This window comes from Neocloeon triangulifer, unplaced genomic scaffold, assembly GCF_031216515.1.
Source record: "Neocloeon triangulifer isolate White Clay Creek 2 clone unplaced genomic scaffold, ASM3121651v1 ptg000013l, whole genome shotgun sequence".
NCBI lineage: Eukaryota > Metazoa > Arthropoda > Insecta > Ephemeroptera > Baetidae > Neocloeon > Neocloeon triangulifer.
The window spans coordinates 8,322,537-8,343,463 of NW_026775555.1; the positions used below are offsets into that span (position 1 = coordinate 8,322,537).

At 33.9% G+C, this 20,927-nt stretch overlaps 1 protein-coding gene across 1 annotated transcript; it reads right to left on the minus strand.

Annotated features, from left to right (window-relative positions):
• Nucleotides 1-402: 402 nt before the first annotated feature.
• On the minus strand, nucleotides 403-19,666 carry LOC132198860 (inactive pancreatic lipase-related protein 1-like). The gene is made up of 8 exons (XM_059623127.1): nucleotides 19,498-19,666; nucleotides 13,644-13,773; nucleotides 7,618-7,766; nucleotides 7,504-7,560; nucleotides 5,768-5,959; nucleotides 4,692-4,907; nucleotides 2,540-2,699; nucleotides 403-1,509 (listed from the first exon to the last, which is right to left on the minus strand). The coding sequence occupies exons 1-8, from the start codon at nucleotides 19,556-19,558 to the stop codon at nucleotides 1,329-1,331; spliced, it is 1,146 nt and encodes a 381-aa protein (XP_059479110.1). The 5' UTR covers nucleotides 19,559-19,666; the 3' UTR covers nucleotides 403-1,328.
• Between the last annotated feature and the right edge of the window lie 1,261 nt (nucleotides 19,667-20,927).

Sequence of the window (20,927 nt, forward strand, 5' to 3'; positions counted from 1 at the left end):
AATTTGAGATTTTGAGAAAACCGTTTAGCGCTTATTATGGCATTAGAGACATTAGAGTAAGATCCATACACATTTTATGTTGATAATATAGTTAATAATAATCGAAGGTGATCTTTTGCCAAGATTTTTTCAACACATCATACTTCTTCAAAATGTATGATTATTAAAAGTAAAAATAATAAATAGCTATATAAAATATAATATTTATTAGTAATTTAAATGTGTTGTAATAAATAAAGTGTATTAAAAGTAAAATAAATTTATTTAAAAATTAAAATCAACTTTTACCTAAACAAATCTATATTAAGAAATTTTTTTGGAATTAAAAAAATCCTGCGATAAAATTTTTGAGGTATGTAAAATGATTAAATTTCTTATCAAAATCAAGAATCGATGTTGTTAAAAATTTAAATATACAACAAAAGTCTATAACGAGATTGCAGCAACGGTTTCATAAAAAAATCTATCAGGAAATCCAAGTTTTATTTATTGTTAATGCATACGTTTATTTAATAATTTTTCATTAGAACCAGCATTTTGAGTATTTGCACAACAGACGGGAAAATAATTTTCCTCACAATGAGCTAAATTTGGTTCACACTCAATGACCATGCTGATGGTAAAATACACAACAATACATTAACAAACGGTGCAAACAAACAAGAATTTGCCAGCCGAATAACAAACCGCATTTATACATACATGTAGAGCGCACATAGCCAAATGTTTATGTTTACTCTGAGCAATTCTCGTGCATATATTTAGAACTGGCTCTCTCTAGCGTTTGAACATACACAGAGCGAGCGACGCTAGAGCTGATGAATAATTTTCGCACTATTCACAGCATCTGCCTCGCAAACAGCATCACACAATTTGTCACAGCAGTCTGCGTCTGATTAATTTGCCAGACGCGCTTCACACTCACAATTGACACCAACAAACGCCTGCTCTCTCAGAGCTATAAAAGCAAAAAATTGTACACCTCTTATAGAATTTATGCAAAAATAAATACAAAGTTAAAAAGTCGTCAAATTGTAATTTTGAAGATTAAATTTCACTTGAGAGTTTCTGGAAGAACTTTTTATAAAGATTTTAAACAACATGGTTTTTTCCGTTTTTTCATAAAATAACCCGTCAATTTTCAAAATTTGTATAGCCTAAAAAACCTATGTAAAAATGTTTCAGGAAGCTCCTTAAATATTTGTTCTGATTTTAATTTTTTAATCTTTTCAAAATGATGCGATTCGAATTGTTTTTAGATTTTCATGCCTCACAGGATTTATCCTTCATTTTTAACTATTCATAATTTTTGGTGTCTTTCAGAGTTTTTAATATCGGCGAGGCGGAGCGAAGAAATCTTGGAGTTGCTTCCAAAGGAATGGGTTGCCGCCCGCCGGCGAAGTGGCGCGGCGCTGCCCAATTTGGTTTGATGTTTGTAGAGTAGCATCGACTGCGTTTCCCAGACCGAAGAGTTCCTTCTCGTTAAAAAGAAAGTAGCTGCCGCGGGCGCTGGAACATAATTGTTTTCGGCAAGATTAATGAGGTGTGCGCTGCAGGTATACAAAATCAATCACAGCGAACCAAATGAGATTTCCTTGATTTTAATTAAAAACTAATTTTCTCTGGATTTTCTAATTTTTTATTTTATATTTTTGGCTTGCGCAGCGTTTCAACAATAACAAAAGGTTTTCAAGCAAAAAATTTGGATTTCTTTCTCATCTCTGACGAAATAATATTTTGTATAATTAAAAATTTAACTCAGTTTCGCCTTCAGCTGCTGTTCTTTTTCATTTTTCTCTCTCTCAAATAATAGATTATATCTATAAATTTGGGAGTTGAACTTAATTATTGAGTATCGAATGTTTGTAAGATAATTTTTTTAAGCTCGCTCATTATATATCAATGATAGCTTTTGTTCCATGCATAGGAAATTCAGGAACAAAAGTTCTGAAAATTTGACTGTTTTTTTTTTTAACTCAAAAATAGAAAGAACGAATAAAATTAGGCAAATTAGGATACACTTATATCAATTAAGTTCAATTTGAATCATTGAAAAAATAATTTAAAAAATTACCTCTCACAAATACGCAGTATTATAATTTTAACTTATCATAACAATTAATAATTACCAAGAAGAGGTTTAACTTATCTGACTAGTTTTGTTTATTAATCCATTTTTTAATTCAAAATTCAAATTAAATGCCTTATTTTATTTTTTTGAATCAAACCAATTTTCAATAGCACTGACAATGAATAAAATTCTACAGAATGGATTTCCACTCTTATTGCAAGACTATTGGTAACTTCGCACAATTGTGCCCTCTTCGTGCCATGTGTGAATCGATGAAGGGAGGCGGGTTTCCCTCCTTATGATGGAACACGTGTATATTTTTCCCTTTCAGGCGGCGGCAGCGGCAAAGGGGTTTCGTGAAAGCCACCGCTTTTTGTGCGAGATTGCGCCATCGGTGTGGCTCTTCTCTCAGCGGCACTTCTTGCTGCTACACATATAATTTGATAAAAGCGACAGCTGCCGTCCTACCTGTTCGGCGCCTTGAATCCCATGGGCACCGCTTCCTCGGGCTCGCGGCACAACCCCTGTCTGTACGCCGCGTAGCTCGCGCAACGCATCGCCGGGAACGCGTTCTCGAACATGACACTGCGCGCGTACACCTCGAAGGCGCGTCCGTGGCCGCAGAATTCTGCAAAAAATAACATTTCGTGTTAGTAAAAGCAATAAAATTAATGAAAGAGAGCGTTTGTGCCGGTTGCCATTGATTGTCCAAAACTCACATTTCCGGAATTGCGAAAAAAGTTATCTAAATTGTGTGTGCGCTTTTTTAAATAATTAAATTTCATTTTTATTGTGATAAATTTGGTGGAAATACATTGAAATCTAAGCTAATCTTGAAAAAAAAAATACTTTATGGGTGAAATTAGCACCTATTTAGATCTTTTTCAGGTGAAATACATGGCAAATAAGCACGCAAAAAGGCAAATTTTATACTTCAACATTATATGTTGTTGAAATTTAAAAACAAAGACCTTGATTAAAGACAAAAATTTCAAAATCTGTGATTTTAGGTAAAACTATAGGTTGTTATTTACTCAATTTAGATGGAAAATCTGGTGAAATTGACAATTTTTCATAAAATAATATGTTATTTTAGAAATTCTAAATTGGCAATTTTCTATTTTTATATTTATTTGTAGTTTTTTTTTTATTTCTAACAAAAAGGTGAAAAGATTGACAACCTACTTTTTCCATCTTTGAACAATTTGATGAATTTTTTCAATGTAAATTCGAGGACTATTCATGAAAGCAAAAATTTATTGCCTTTCGCCTTGTTCAAATATATTTTAAATATTTTTGGTTCAACAGAAAAGAAACTGATCCATGTTGACAATTATTTTCGGCCGTTTCTTTAGAGGAAAAATGTGATTTTCCGGACAAGCGATGGATTCCCATATGTGCACCAATGTGATCGATTTTCGACCAAAATAGACCTCCCGCGGCTATTTCCGGCAGAGAGCCGACGCGGCGAACACTGATTTGCGTAAATTGTATTTTTATTGGATTCGCCGCTTTTCATCTCTCTTTCGCCGGTCGGCGGATTTCGGAACGTGTTATGAAAAAGTGTTTCTCATTCGTAAGCGGGTCGATCTCGTGTCGGCGCTCATCACTTCCAAACATGCAATTTCGGCCCCGACACGCTTCATTTCCAAGTGAAAAAGCGATCCAGAACTTATAAACTTGCGTCAGCGATTGATTGAGATTGGAAATTGCTTCCAGATCTATCTCATCGAGTGTTTATGCAAAGTCTGTGGGCGGATTATTACGTCGCGAATGCATTACTTGGGTATTGTCTCGCTTTTGTATCGGCATTTAAATGGGCAGGCCTGACGTAAATGTGTAGGCCGTGCCCTTTCAGCCGAGCTGTGTTTCCTCCAAACAGAAAAGTATCCGCTTAACAAAGTGGGCTATTTTTACAGCGGAAAAAAAATGTTATATCACAACTGAGGTCATTATACAAAAGAGATAACGGTTTGTGGACTAGCTGTGAGTAGAATAAACTTTTTTGGGGGTGGAAAAAGCATACATTATTATAAAAGAATAAAAGAGCCGACTTCTGAAATTCATATTTCTGGAAAAGTAGAACCCGGACGAGAGAGAAAAAATAGCAAAAACACTTATTTTGCGGATATTCATAAAAATAATAATAATATGAATACTGTAGTGAGATATTTAATCTTATCCTATTTGTTTGAAAATATTTAATTTACTCGATTTTCTAAAAGTAGCTTAAATAATAATCATGCAACTTTTTATTGTCGTAATTTAAATTAAAGGCTTGAAAAAATCAATAAATAATCGCTAAAAGAAGAAATCAGTAATTATCAAAAAGCCATGACGACCTTTATTTAATTAGCAATTTATTTAATATTTCTGTGGCTAATGTATATACATTTTAAGTTTAATTGAGTTTTTATTATGTTTTTCAACAATTTTATAAAGAGTACGGAAAAAATTAAACAAGCAAAAAGTTTTTATATCAAAAATGAATTTTCTGGCCTGCGTTTGTTTTGGAGAAGCAAGGGAATGAGGAGCAAGTTTGGATGAACACATATTTGCAGGGAGGAGTTTGATAATTAGGCGCAGGTGACCCTTGCGGAGAGATAATGAGGTTAATCACCTTTGCGGTAGTAGTTAGTCGGTGCGCGCAGAATTCTGGGCACATGGCACTTGCTTGGCTTGGGTCTGCTGATGTAGAAATTGGCGTGCCCAAAGTCGTGCGGCCTCCGCTCTGATGGGCTGTCGGTGTCGATTACGTCCACGAAATACGCGTCCCCCGGATCCAGCCTTTCTTCGACAGGGAACGTTGAGATATTTGCCATCAGCGGATCGAAACCTGTCGCCAGAAATAAACGCCATCACACACATACACGCACACAAATCCTTACTTTTTCGTCTCCTAGGAGCAAATAAAAAGTGTGCGGGAAGGCAGAAAAAATATGATGCCACGCAAGATTTGACGAAAAAATAAACATGCATATCTGATTTTTATAGCTGTGTTGCTTGGATATTATGAAGATGCCCATGTATTTTTGGTCATAAAAAAGAACTTGTGTTTTCCTTCAATAAAATTATGCAAAATAAATAATTGACCAAAAATATTGATACAAAAATTGAATAAGGAAAAAATTATTTTTCGTATTTTTTGTTTTTTAAGAGTCAAAGCAAAGTTCTTGTGCGTAAAAAATGCGTCAGAAATATCAATTTTAACAACTATTAACGAAAGATATCTTCAATCAATATTTAATTAAATATTTATTTTACGTAACTTTCGGTTCCTGAAATTTTAAGGCACACCATCGTTTTTTGGGCTTGAAAATTATTCTAGAGTAGGTCAGAGAGAAAGAAAAGAGATATTTGTTGATAAATTCAAATTAATAATTGAAATTTTTACTTCAATAAAAGTCAATTAAAGAACCAATAAGGAGTAACGTCAGCTCATTCAATAAATGGGAACAAATCCAAAAAGTTATAAATTGAAAGAAAATAAATGGTAAAAATAAATGTATTTTAAATTGAATTAAATTAAGTTCTAAGTGTTCAAAACTCAAAAGTGAGTTAAAAAGGTCGTTTGCCGTTTATCCCAAGCCCTATTTCAGGAATTTCTTTAACACTTTTTCTGCACAAATCAGAAATATATTTTATTTTTCCGTTCCATGTATCATGCGTGGAATCGCACACAATGTTTTTACTCGCCTGTGATCCTTGGGACCCTGACAACGTTGGTCTTGCCGGCAGCCACCCCCATGGCGTGGGCACCAAGGTTATTGCCGATCAAGTGCAGGTCCTTCAGTGGTCCGGCATTCCTCTCGACGAAGTCAAGCATTCGCGCGATCTGATAGCCCAGGGGGCTCACATTTTCCACGGCCGTCTGGTAAAACGGACCGGCTGCAACAAACAGAGAGAGACTCGCTTTTTATAATTGGAAAATCCGCAGCGGCCTGACACTGGCCCGCTCTGTGTGTGTTTTATAAGCATGCAAATAAAAAGCCCCGCGGGCAAAGTATGCAACCAGTGTGCCAAGTGGGTTGCCAACATAAATTACGCCCCAAAGAAACTGCAGCCTCTCGGATAGCATCTCGCACCCCTTTTTTTTCATTCAAATTAGCCCGATTATATGCAGAGCTGGGCGCGAGATTAAACTCGCACACGTACGTGTCACTTCACCCCAGTATTTTGACGTAAGCAGCGTGTAATGAAGTCGCGGCGGGAGAACGATCCGGTGTGTTTATTAACTCGCAAATTACCCACTGGTGCATTCACGAGAATGCGCTGGCTGCTCTTTAGATACTTTAGATAGACCGAGTAACTTATCACCTGGAAAATGCCTTGCACATTTCTGCAGCAACTGTTTCACTGCAAATCGAAAATCAATTTCAACGAGCAAAAAGGAGAAATTTTTATGTAATAAATAATACAGATTGTGTTATGGAAGATTTAATATAACTTTGTTAATAAAGGTGAAATAAAGTTATTTTGTTCAAAAAGATTAATATGAAGAGTGGCAATCGAAGATCTCTAGAAGCAAAATGCAACCTGCTTGATACGCTTGTCTCAAAATTGCTATTTTTGAAATCAATTTTTGTCCCACCCTCAACGGTGGAAAGGAAAACCTTGTAATTAAATTTTGGCTTTGACTCAAGTGCATATTAAACCTTGTCAATAACTATTTCTAATTTATTTTTATTATTCAAAGTTATACTTTTGAGGAGTGGAAAATAACTACTTATTGAAAAAAAATAAAATTATGTAAAAAAAACGTGTTTATATATGAAAACGTTTTAATAAAAATAATTATATAAAATTATATTACTAAAAAAAATAATGATTCAAATTTATAATAAAAATAAAAATAATAAAAAATAGAAATATTTAAAAAATAAAATAAAATTTTAATGTTTTAATGTTTTACAATTAAATTTTAAAGTGTATTTTAACAAAAAAATTATATATTTTCTTATCATTTAACAGCTTTAATTTGTCTACTTTTATCTCTTGAAATAAAATAATTTTACAAAACATGATATAAACTTATCGCAGATTAAAAAACAAGGGAAAAGTAGATAAAGATTTTTATTCAATTTTTCGTGGTTTGGCTCCCCAGACGATTAAACTGTAGGCTCCGCATCCAAGCGAGGAGTCTGTCAACCATCAGCAGCGAGAGTGCGTCAAGTATAATTGAACTGGGCGTCACTCTATGTTTTTTTTTTTATACTCAGTCATGAACACTGGGAAAAAACTGAGGTGCACAGGCTGTGCTGTAAAAAAAAACGCTGACGCGGAAAACTCATTTGCCGGCGGAGAAAAAAAATTGCAGCGAATTTTTGAATTAGACGGGGAGCAAAAAACAGCAAACATGTTTTTATTATATAACATATTATATATCTCGCTTCTCTTTTTTATTTAACAAAAAAATTAAATTTGTCGCTCACCTGCGAGTGGTCTCCATCCGACTGTGACGAAATTGAAACCTCCCCTGGCGGCGTAGGCTGCAAAAAATTAGAGCTGATTAATTATTTTGATAATCGGCGTGTGACGCAACTCGCCTCTTCTCACAGTTCTCGTTTCGATCGACTCCGGTCCTGCCAAATAGCCGTGCGCATAGAATACGGTCGGGTAATTGGGGTTGAAACCTGAGGCGGCCAAGTTTTCTTTGTCGTAAGGGATGAGCGTTTTGTACTTGTCTGCGTCGTGTCTATCAAGGAAGCAGGAGATTATTGATTAAAGCGGGGCACACTGTGCACTAACGGGCTCGGCAGCGGGAGGTCAAATAACGCATGCAAATGACCTCTCTCGCACCAACACAATAAACCATTCACCTTAAATTAAAATGCGATCGGACTTCCATTAGAGCAAGGAATCGAGCTGTGAGCTGTTTAAATTGGATACCTTAATTAGGTTCAAAATTAATTATTCACCAAGAGAAACTTCAATTTTATGTTGAAAGTATCTATCAATCCAAAATGTAAATAAAGAAACGTTTTTTTCTCGTGGAAAAATAAAAATAAAATGTAACTAGACTTGCAAGTTCTACAATAAAACATTTTCATCTGGAATTTTAGTTTGGTTTTGTCATTTCAACCCATTTTTTAGCTGCCAAAAATGCAATTTCAAGTATTTAGAAGATTGAAAAAATCTCGCATTTAATTTTCGTGTGTTTCTTAAATTTGTAAATCTATTTTTGTTTTTGGCTGATTTATTGAATATTGTCTTGTTTCACCTACTCATCAACGCAGGCACAAAAAATTATTAATATTATAGGCCTGTTTCATACCACAAAATATGCAGAATTAAAGATTTATTAAATTATTCAGGTTGGCCAACTGCGAGAGCTAGTTTTCGTGACATATTTTCAAATCTATACTCTTTAAGTACAACAATGGCGCTTTTTATTAATGACCTGCTTTATTAGGTCTTATATTCGAGTGAGCTTGGCGGGTTGTCTCGTGAATTATTGATGCCATAGAGGAGCCTCCGAAGTGCATTGCACCTGGCCGGAACACCGAAAGCCCATTTCATAACTTGGTCTTTTTACTTGGAGTGAGTTGAGTAGAATGGAGTTCAGCTAGCAAAACTACGATATAGACCCCTGGAGGCGAGGCGGCGGCGTGTAGCTCTAAAGAGGTTAAAACACTTTTCCGTTCCCCTGTGTTTCCCAGGGATGGATCGTGCATCATGATTCGCCAGCAGCCCATTTATTACAGACACACACACACGAAAAAGATGAAAGTGCTTTCGTTGACCTAATAAAGATGACGAGAACAACAGAGATGCCCTTTTTAGGTGATTGACAAGGGCAAAGATTTTTTAATTATTATAATACAATAAAATTTTAGAGTTTAAATAAAATTTTAAATTATTTTGGGGTAATTATAGAGTTCTATTTATTTGGGTTATTAAGCATGATTGATAAAATTGGCTAATTGTGCTTCGGTTGCTAAATAAAACAGAATTACATTATTATTATATAAACGTAATAATATAAAATTTTGAAAAAAGTTTATTTTTTTGTAACTGAATTTAGTTACAAATTGAAACCATGGTCGGCCAGTGTTGTGCTTTTGTTTTTAACAAAAACTAAGCACTCAATTTCGTCCGCCCCCATTCCTAGTTTCCTCTGCTATTCTTGATATGATAATGTGTATTTGGGCAGCTGATTTGCAAATCACGAGGAGGAAAACGTTCACGCTCATGTCAGGCATGACTTTCCTGCCGTTGATTTGAAAGCAAATGATGCATGATTACAAAATTGCTTTTATCAAACGCCAGTGAAACAAGCCGCTTCTGAGAGAGCGTTTGCAGATTTCCAAAGTGTAACGCCCCAAACATTCATGAACACAGAAGCTGTTACTTTTATTGGTTTTTGACATGCTCAGGATAAAATCTACTAACGCGTTCCTAGCAATTTGCCCGCGCCGCCGATCGGTGCGCTAGATTAAAATAATGTGTGCAGGAAAGAGCGAAAGGACACATTAATTTTTGACCCAGCAATTTCCTGGCCTTGTAAACACACAAAGCACCAAAGAAAGACACACAATTACGAAAAATATCATCTTAAAAATAAGAAAAAAAAAAAAAAAAGCTGAAAAAGTCTGTAGTGGGAAAAAATTCGACTGATGTAATTCGATCTACTTTGTTTTGCAAAGTGTTATCAAAAATTATAAATTATGGCTCATAAATACATATAAATTGTTGTATTCAATTTATGCCAATATTTTCGTGTTGCTGAAATATCTCATATTTGCTGGAACAATTTGTTATAGTTTACAACTTGTCTCTCGGCATGTCAGTTGACTTGAATTTATAATTATTTTCATATGACATAATTAATTATGCTAATGTAAAATAAACTTTATTTCAAACAGCACTTTTGTTTAATTAAATCATTTTTCAATTAAGGAAATTCATTTTAATTAACATTATGAGTTTTATGAGCAAGAATGTTTTTCAACCCTTTTTTTAGTCTGACCCACAACTTTTCACAATATATTGGATAGTGCAATATGAATGTTTTTTAAATGAATTTTTCACACAATAATTATCTTTACCATGCTTTTTGAAATATTAAAAAAAAATAATTAAAATCAGGTGTTTAATTTCAATTTTTACCATAATCAAAACTTGAATTTTCTTAATTTGTAAAATACAAAACTATAATCTTTTTCTGCTTAAACATTGCTTAGTTAAAAAAATGTTTGAAATCGACTGTAATTCCCAGCCCTACACACATAGTTCTCTAAGTAAATAGAAAGAAATACACATGTTCGCCTAATTAGAGGCCCCCCTGCAAGACAAAGGTCGCGCTCGCACGCGGTGTGTAATTTTGGCGTGCGTGAAACTTGCAGGTTCGCCGCGCGGCCGCGTCTCTTTCCAAAAAAGAAAGTTAATTGAGCCCACCGACCACATGCATGGCACAAAGCAGCGCTGTGGGCTCGAATTATTTTATATTCGCTGATAAAGTTTTCTGTGTGCTCGCGCTGATCTCCAGATACAGAAAACAAAAAGGCACCTCGACTTTTAATCATCAACGCGGAGCACCAGCGACTGCCTCTTTATAAACGAAATTTTTCTCCTTTCAAATTAATTCTGTCGCTTTTTATTCCTTTTTTTGGAGAGTCTGCGAATAACCCTTGAAACTTTTATAAAAGGCGAAATTTGCGTATATAAAACATTTTTCCCGAGTCGCTCTCTCGCCAATGGGAAAAGTAATGAGTCTCTCGTCGTTCTATTGAAAAGCTGTGGGTGTGTTTTTTTATCGCATAATTTCACAGCGGATTGAAAAAATAAACCTGCGGAAAACTGCTGCTGAATGTGGTCAATAACGTGCTCGGTGCTCTCTCTAGTGAAAGACGAGGCATAAAAACGCAGTAAAAGCAGAAAAATCTGCCTGTGCCGCGCGCATCTGATTTGAATGAAGTTAACAAATTATCTCGTCATGCCTGCGGTGACGTGCTCAGCTGCACACTCTGAGCGAGCACGTCTCAACTCGTTGAAAACCAAAAGTGCTTACGACTCCGAAATTGTTTTCGCTGAAAAAAAAAGTGATATCATAACTAATATTCAAATGAAATATAAGAATTCCAGAAGCCGCTAATACTGTAAGAAATGCCACTTAGAAAGATTTGTGAAAATGAATTTACAGTAAAAATTGATACGCAACAATTTTTCACACAATTCCCAGGAGAATAAATTTAAATCAATTTAGAATTTCCTTATCATAAATCGCTATAAAACAAACAACAATAAATTTTTACGACTTTGTAAGACGTAAAAATATTATTGTTGCAAAGTAGATCGAAGTGTCTAAAAAGTTGCTAATTTCGTTGACTTTCCGAATTGAAAAAAAATGAGAAAGTTGAAATATCCTATATTAAGCAGATCAGACGTTTTGATACCTTTAGAATTCAGAGTGTTTGAAGTTCAGTCCAGGTTTGGAGTTAAACAACTGCGTTGTGTGGAAAAATGAAATTATTTTCATTCTTCTATCAATAATCCATAATCCACAATAGTTCAACACTATGATTTTATCTTTTATCGGGCTCAATATTTTGGCTGTTTTTATGAATAAAATTTAAAGTTTACCAGGCAACAACGTAATATTATAAAAAGACACATTTATATAATGTTGTTTAAATGTTTTAGGAAAGATAAATTATAAGAAATTAAATATTTTAGTAAATTATAATGACATAAAACTTAAACAGTATAATAAATCTTATATTTTAACTTTTTAAATGTTAAATTTGTATTTTAGATTATTATTATTTTTTTTTTTTTTTTTTTACTTTGATTGTGAATTAAATCTTATCACGTCATAAATTTATTTAATTACGTAAACATTGATTTTATATAGGTATAAAAATTAGATGCTGTCCATATCCATACTCACTCATTTTTTTTCTAACAGACTTTCTTTTAAGCTTGTCTGCTTTTTTTGCATAGTCAATAATATAAAATAATCTTATTATATGTAACAATGAAAAATGAAATGGAAACGATATAAAAGGTAAATCTCAGTTGTTTTGAAAATTCTAATCTATTGACGAATACAATTAAAGTCATTAATTTGAAGACAAACAAAATGAATTGTGAAAAATAATAATATCATCAATAAGTAGCATGTTTTAATTGATTATTTGAAATGAACAAATTTTATAAATCATGATATGATCTGGCTGGAACTAAAACAAAGCCAAGTAAGTCGAACAATTGAGACCATCATTCGCGTTCGTACCTCAACATTTTACCCTCAATAAAACACACGTGCGCCCCGCACTGATCCATAAGCGAGCACCCCAGCAGAGGGTACGTTTCGTGAGATGGTGATTTATTCATTACGTTTGTAAGTAGTGCTGGGCGCGCAAGAGTTGAATAAATTTACTCGGGCGACCAACTAAGTGAGTGCGCTGAGGAGAGCACATTATTTGCACTCTGGATTGTCCGTCCGTAGCTGATGCAAATAAAACGTGCGGACACAATTATTGGCAATTCCCTCTCTGAATTGCGACTGACGATATTTATGCAAATTAACGAGGACGAGATAAAAATCGGGGTTATCTGCATGTCCGCGGTGTTAATTTGAATTTTATATCCAGGGAATTGCAGCGCGGCAATTCGATATTATTGTTTGCCGCATCATTTTTTTTTCATCATTTATTTGCCTCAGCAATGGAGCAATGGATTTTGTTTTGTTTAAAAATTTTCTCTAAATTCTTCTCTAAAAATGAACCAAGGAAAAAAATAGATATTTAAATTTTCTGTTCATTAACAAGCAACAAAATACATAAGAGATTGAATTTTTGTTCGAGGCGCTCAGGCGTATAGGGAAATAATTATCTGGAAGTGATTACCGAGATAACTCGCTCCTTTGATGATCTAATTAAAAAGAGCTCGCACTATACTGTTGAAAATATGAGAAAGCGCCGAGAGATTGCTGCTTAAAACTTGGCTTAAACACTTTCGTTTTTTATCGCTCGCCGCGGCTGGGCGCATTGAGATAAAAAAAACTTGACCTTTCCCCACCAGGGATATATGCAACCAGAATACATTAGGCTAATGCCCGCTCTTTCGCAATTGCCGAGCCAACAAAAATGTGCTTCCTAAATAATTTTCACCAACATAATAATAAAAGCACTGCCGTTTTTTTTGCCGCATTCTCTTATACAGATTTAATTTCGGTAGTTTTTAATTATGTTTTTGGTCAACTTTAAGTGGTAATTACTCCATTTCTTAGGAAATTTTAACTTATAAAATATCCATATTTTTTTTTTAATTTCTTTCATATTTAGTTATTTAGTTTTCTTCGTTGAATAAATTTTGGGTTTTGTATCAAAGAATTCTTACCAAGGGTCCGATTTTTAATTTTTAAATAAAAAGCATCCTCTGAACAACACCTTCCAGCCCTAGACACTGACTATTAGTTCCAGATGCTCGTTTGAGAATTTTTTTATGCTCAAAAGTATGGAAAATGCTGATCGCATTTAAAATTAAAAATTGCACTCTCACAAGCCTTTTTCCTGTTTTGAAGCTTGAGATGAATCACCACCTGACATTTACAAAATATCAGACTTACCCATCGTAAAACTGGTACAAGTGAAAGGTGACGTCGATTCCAGGTCTGATTTCGGGGCAGACGCCGCTTCCTTTTTGCACCGGCGCGATCTGGACCCACGCGTCGCCGTTCAAGAGGCGGCCAGGTGGACCTGCGAGGAAAAAAAATAAGAAAGCAAATTAGTAATGACATAACCGGTCCGTGACGAAGCGCAGCTCATTTCGCCCGAAATGGGCCTTTCTTCTCGTTGAATCATAATCAATATTTATTTTCTCGTTCATTATATCCGAGAGAGAGAGAGCGAGCGAGCGGCTTTTTCAAACGCCATATTTTTAATTGGACTCGTTCTTTTCGCCCGATGTCAAGCTCGTGACGAGACAATTTATCAAAGCATTATTACTTCTCCAATTGAAATATCATGTTTTATCGCACTCTCCAATTATCACACGGGCCGAGTTGGGTGGTGTTCGTGATTCTGTGATGAATGAACCGTTTCTCGTCATGAGTGGTCCCAAATAATGTGTGTTCGTGACAATCTAATTTTAAAAACAAACTTCAGGTGAGTACATTTCCCGACCACTGAAAGCTTTTTGACGGCGATCGATAATTTTATTTCGGTGGATTATCAAATAATTACGAGGCTCGCCTGCGCACTTGTTGGAAATTCATGTCGTAAAATCGTGAGTGCTGCTGGATGTTTTATGACTTTGTAACGGACATGGATGTATTGTATGCCATGCAGTTTGCGTAGTATTTTATGAATTATACTAAGAATTTTAAAATTCTAATATTAATTATAAGTTTTTTATTGCTTATTTTGCATAAAACATAATTATATTATTTATTATTTTTAATTTTTAATTTTGATAAAGCAGGAACTTGACAATTTTATGCTTTTTCAACTTGTGTTTCTGGTATGTAAATCATAATTTACAAATTTTTATGTAGAACTGACACTAGTTAAACTCTTACTTAGTTACTATTCAATAGCAATAATATTTTCAATTTGTTGTGTTTTTATTTACAATATTAAGTAAAATTTAAGGAGCAAGGAAAAATCTGAAATACTTGTACTCACATAATAATATTACAGATATAATAAAAAATGTAATCTGTGTAATCTATTAAATATTATTTAATAGAAATTGACCGAGCGAAAAATTCTAACACTATAAATCTGCAAATATTAGAAAAGTTTATGATTTCAAATAAGAGATGTATTTTAACTATTATGTCACCTATGGTATTAATTAAAATATTTTACCTCAGAATAAAATACATTTTTAAGTAAATTGATTAATATAATATAATTCTGGTAATTCCTAATGTCGCGCAGTGTATTTTTATTTTTAAATGGCTGTTTAAAAACGATAAATATTCTTTGAACATTTGTAATTCTGTTCTAGATGGCTACGTTTTTACGATAATTATGATAATCATACACGTGCGATTCACACAGACACAAGAGTTTCTATTTCCGAAATGATTTATTCAAACAAGCCCTTTTCAACGTCACACTTTGCACATGTGTGACTAATAATAACCACGTCCATAAAAACGTCTCTCAGCACCTCGCTGTCTATAAATTCTCACCATATATATTTCTTTTTTTCTCTCTTCGAAAATAAACCGGCGAAAACTTTCACAACAATATAACCTTTCTCGGTCGGTGATAACCCTAATTGGGTAATAATTTTGTCATTACCAGGCCAAAATATATACCGCACGCACACGGAGCACATATGCATGCCATTCTCTATAAAGGTGAGCAAAAAGAGAGGCCCATAGTAGTATATGTGAGCCGACGGAGGAACCGGCGACGAGACCGGTGCCTTGAAAGGGAAAGCAAAGTGCGGTGTGGTTTACATCAGCCGCCGCCGCCGCACATATTATACACGAGGTATAAATTATCACGCAGGAAAAAGCTCCGAAAATTATACACACGCGTTTACGTGTCTGCTTTTGATCAAGGAAGAGCGTTTTTGTGCACTCTGGTGTGGCATTTTTATTTTAATACAAATTCCAACGCTCTCTCGCCTGCGTACAATTAGGAAATTCCACTCTCTTTTGTGGTCACCTGCTCTCTGAGGGACATTGATTTTTCTGCAAAATAAGTTGTTTTTTTAGAATAAACGAAACATTAATTGCAAATGAAATAATTATTTTAATCGAAAATGGAATTCTCCCCTGACAATGGAATAAAATTAATATGGCATTCATAATTTGCGGACTGTATAAAATATTCTCCAGATACTTTTTATTATTGCAATTGCAGTAAAGACTGTTGTTTGTGACTTTGGAAAACAATAAAATTGAAAAAACGCTGGATCAAAAAGGTAGCTAAGAAATTAGGTTTCACTCTGCTATCAAAACTATTTAGAGTACAATCAGATAAAATATTATAATTTTATAGCTGTTTCTTTCGCCATAAATATGATTGCGGAAAAATAAAATAAAAATTGGCTCCTTACTTTCAATAAGATTTAAAACTTGAATTATATTATTCAGATTCTGATACACAATTAAAAATTAAAAATTTTAAAACTAATTTTCCTAAATAAATTTTACGCAAAAAATCTACATTAATTATTTTTGCACATAAAACACGAGTAACGAGAGAGGAATTGGCAAAGAAATGTGTCATGGAGAACAACTTTTTCAAGTCAGTCTGCACTGTCTGCAGTTTTTAAACAGGAACTTATGTGTTTAGTTACAAAAGGTCTTGGTGTAAAATCGGCAAACTTTGGCTTTATAGCTTGTCTTCAAATGGAAGTTAAAGCCAATTCCAATCAATTTACGACTGGCAGCTAAATATAAGAATCCCCGAAGATGTAAAAGATTTGTGTTAACATAGATCTTCTCCCTGCACCTGCATAATACAATGTCAAAATTACTTTTTAATCGCGAAAATGGATTTATTTATTAGTATCCAAGGTGGTCTACCCAATTTTGATTGGTATTGAAGAAAAATTAGCACTTTGTAAAATAAAAATCGTGCATTAACGCAGGTGGGACCGTTTTTAAAGTTAAATTATGAAGTTACTTCTAATTTTGCATAATCTGCATAGTGGCTCTCTTTCGTAACAGTTATATAAAGTTGAAAATTTCTCCACGGTTAGAAGTTTGTTTGCACTTGGTTAGGATATAATAATGATGAGAACACACACGCCACACACGTTAACTCGCATGCAAGGTTGTTTTTGTGACACTTTCCTCTTCTGTTCGACAAAACGGTGGGATATCTTTTTAGGTGGGGCTGGCTGCTCATCTCATCGCATAGATACATTACAAAAGGAATTTTTGTATGTACACAAAGTGACAGTGCAACAATTCTCGGCGGCAGCTCCTTGCCAAGAGATGAAATGCATTGTCGAGTCATTCACCAAATATACTATATCATTATAATGCAGACACAATAAACAAAAACTGCAGCAATGAATGAATGAATCGGTTTCGCCTAATCATGGTGGAAGTAAATTAATAACGAGTGTGGTACTCATGCAAACAATAAATTACTAACAGCCGTCCAATTAATCATGAAAAGAAGAAAATCGATAGGTCTCCTGCGTACTAAAGGTGAATATCCGCCGCGCGCGTGTCAAAGGTGACGTTTATTGCAAACTGACGCATCAAATTAATCGCGGCTTACGAAACTGACACCTCTCGCAAGGGCTGCTTGATGCTGATTATTGAATTGCGGCACGAGATTATATTGACAGAAACGCTCTATGCGGATAAACCACCTGGGGAGCCGCAAATATATAGAGAGATGCATTAATGGGTCAAGCATCGAACGGTGCGTGAGAAACCTTGAAATGCATCTCGACTAGCGCTCTTGGAACAACCTAATTTTGCAATTTTTATATTTCTCATAACCATAATCTTGGGAATGTGAGTTAATTAATGGAATTGGTTATTTGCAGTGAGACTAACACTGAATTACAAGTATTTCATCATATTATTCAATTAAAGAAACTAAAATCGTAATAATTTAAAAAAGTTCCTATTTAAATTCTATAATAAACCAAAGTTTTTTGCTGAGCAATTATTTATTAGAAAACAAAATTTATTAAAAATATAAATAACAAGCATTATATTGTATATAAACTCTAACTTATTCTAATTTGTATAAATTCCTGTTTCCATAATAAAAACCACAATTTTAATTTTTTTTTTCAAGTTTCAACAAATTAAAAACTTGATCTTGTTTTTTGCATATTATTTTGCTTTATAATTTGATATAAAAAAATTTGTGTGTACGTCTTTTCTATTAAACTATTAGGTTTTTTCTAAGTTTTATAACAATTTACATTACAAAAAACCTTACAAGGATTTTGTAATTTTTATGGTCAGTGTTTCGTGAAATTTTAATAGACAGCTTTCAAAGCTCTCTGTGGCTTTCTGCATCAAATTATTTTGCAAATTCAGCCTAGCTGCGCTACGGTACTTTCAAGTTTTTGACAGAACATATGCCGCAATACGGAAATGTGATTAAAGTGTATTTTTACACACAGAGCTAGGATTTAAAAATTTACGCTATTGCTTTTGCAAAACCAACATGGTGCTGCTTTTTCATGAGGGTCTATCTCTCCGAGCTAAAAACTACTCCACCAAGCGACCATAAAACAGAGACCACCGCATGAATCGATATATAAAAACTGCAGTCCCTTTTCTTCCGTATTGTTTTGACAAACGAAATTCAGATTCAAAAGATCCCATAAATCTTCATCTGCGTGTACGGCATATATAGCCACGGGGTTGAAAAGACTAAAGTTTTGCCGCAGAGAAAGAATTCCGTCCCAAGAAAGAAAGAAAAAGATATGGAAGAAAGAAAGGCGGGTCTCGCGGTGGCGCACGCACAATGTGTGCACCTCATCTAGCCAGGGCTGAATAATGCATAATATTATCCCAGTTTGCGGTGGTGCGCTCGGGCACCATAAATGTTCAATATTATCTTTTTGATCTGGCCTTGCTTGAATAATTAAGGATGCGGGTTGAAAAGGGTATCGTCGTGCAGATGGCTGCATAGTAGGAATAATTTTGTGTCTTAGGAAACAATTTTTTTTTATATAAATAAAGGGAATAAAATCACATTATTCCTCATTCTTTGAAATAAAAATAATCCCGCCATTAATAAAAAGGCTAGAAATATTTTCTTCCATTATTTCCAAATAAAAATTAAACAAATTGTATTTAGTTACTTTTTTCTAGAGTACCACCTCATTCTAACATTAATTACAAAAAAGTTAAACCGTGTTATAAATATTGAAAGGAAAACGAATTTGAAATTCAAAACAAATGTTTATACCTCTCAACAAGGCGGCGTAAAGTGCTAAAAAGGTTGCAGACAACAAAGTTTTTTAGGATAAAAACATCATAAAAATCGTTTTTATCAATTGCAGTGAAAGTAGAGGATATTTGAATTTAGATTAGGTCTATGATTTTTATGAAAAACTGAATTTTCAGCCATTTAAGGTTCTTAAAATTTAACTCTATTTTTTTCTATTTAAAATCCTCTCCGTAGTTTCTACTTTGTACTAATTTCAAAACAGAAACAATATATTAAAAGTGTGAGTTTTGAAAAAAAGTCTTCATGTTAGTGTTAAATTACTTAATTATTCCACAAATATGAAATAAAGTTAAAAAGTCCTTGAAATTTGTCATTGAAAAAAAAATGTATTTTGGCATATTTTAAATAAAATAAAAAATGACACAATTTTTATAGATCTATTAATGGAAAAATAGATTTTTTAGCAAATTTAAATAAATTTAATCACAAATATTGGCTTACATGCCACACCTCTAATGGCAAGTTTTAGATAGAACAAAATATAAAAGTAAATAATTCGAATTAAATTAAAATTTTTGAACATACCACCAGGCCAGCCGCTGAGAATGCAGAGCATCCAAATTCCGAATCCGTGTGGCGGGTCCATCTCGAATTGTTCACAGAAACACAAAATCCAACTACACAAAACACTCGGAGCAGCAAGGTGCTCCTCCCGAGGAGAGAGTAGTACGGCGTACGGCACTGAAATATCAAAGAAACGCACCTCGCGTTGCCGAAAAGCAGGACCACTTTCCCCTCTACAAACTCACGTATAATCTCGCGGCATTGCATGTGCTTGGCTGCTGACCGCTCTTGTCTCTTTTCGGAGATCGCGTATGTTACATACCACTTTTTTCTTCCTCACGATCGCCCGCCCGGACGCCTCAGGGTTGCGCTCAAAATTTCTCCACGCCATCACGCCGACAACTGTCCGATGCACTTCGTTCGACTAACACGGACAGGCTTGACGTGAGAAATTTTATTTGCACGCAGTGGCTCATTTTTCACTTGAATTACTTTTTGATGTGAGCAAGAGCATTTTTTAATAATAATAATAATAATACAATGTTAGTCATACATTGCCTGCAAGGTAATTTTCTAAAGAAACAAAAGTAGTAGAAAAAACATTTAATCTTAATATATATTTACAAGATAATTTTCTAATTATTTTATTCCTTATTATTTTTTTAGGCTTTATCTTTAAAAATTTTTTTTAAATACAATATGTACTTTTATTTTCAAATAATTAAAAATATATTAGCAAATCGTAGTAATTATTTTTTAGTAAATTGATACATTAGTTCCAAAACAAAATTAAGATTCATTAGCTATAAATTTACCCCATTGTGTACTGACATGTGTGAAGAGATATTAAAAAATTATGCTTGTTTAATGATGGTTGCCATATTCTCGCGTGAGTTTAATAATTAATTATATGCTGAGAAATTAATAATCCTATATAAACAAAAAAATGCCTAAATGACGAATTGAAAGTCATATATAAACATTTTTGCTCTGATTTTGTAGTGTAGAATAAGCTGGGAAGAAGTTCTTAATATGGAAGTAAAAAATCGAGTGAATTAGTTTGTTTCTTCCGGTTTTTTCAGTTGTTTCCCGTAGTTTAGGCTGCAGTGCGGCGAGTAATTGCGCATTTATCGCCTCTTGGCAATTACTTGGTTATGAGTTTCAGTAAGTTGTTCACTAGTGCACTGTGTGCCTATTTTTCTCCAACCAATTTTTCATAATTTGGAGAAAAATGAAATGAATTAAATTTACTACATCGTTTAAGAAGAGAATATGATAATTGCAAAAATTTGCAGAAAAAAAACTGAAATAGTCAATGGGCTAAATAAAATATTATTTTGTCTTATTTTATTTAGGAAAAAGCATGAAATTTTAGACTACTCTTTTATATAAGATCAAAATCATTAAAAGTTGAATAATATAACAAAGGGGCAAACAACTTAGAGAATGTG

Coding starts and splice junctions, on each gene's coding strand:
- LOC132198860 (XM_059623127.1), bottom strand. CDS start 19,558: ATGGACCCGCCACACGGATTCGGAATTTGGATGCTCTGCATTCTCAGC. Junction 13,774..19,497: donor TCTCAGCGGCTGGCCTGGTG/GTATGTTCAAAA, acceptor TTTTCCTCGCAG/GTCCACCTGGCCGCCTCTTG. Junction 4,908..5,767: donor CAGGGTCCCAAGGATCACAG/GCGAGTAAAAAC, acceptor TTCTGGCGACAG/GTTTCGATCCGCTGATGGCA.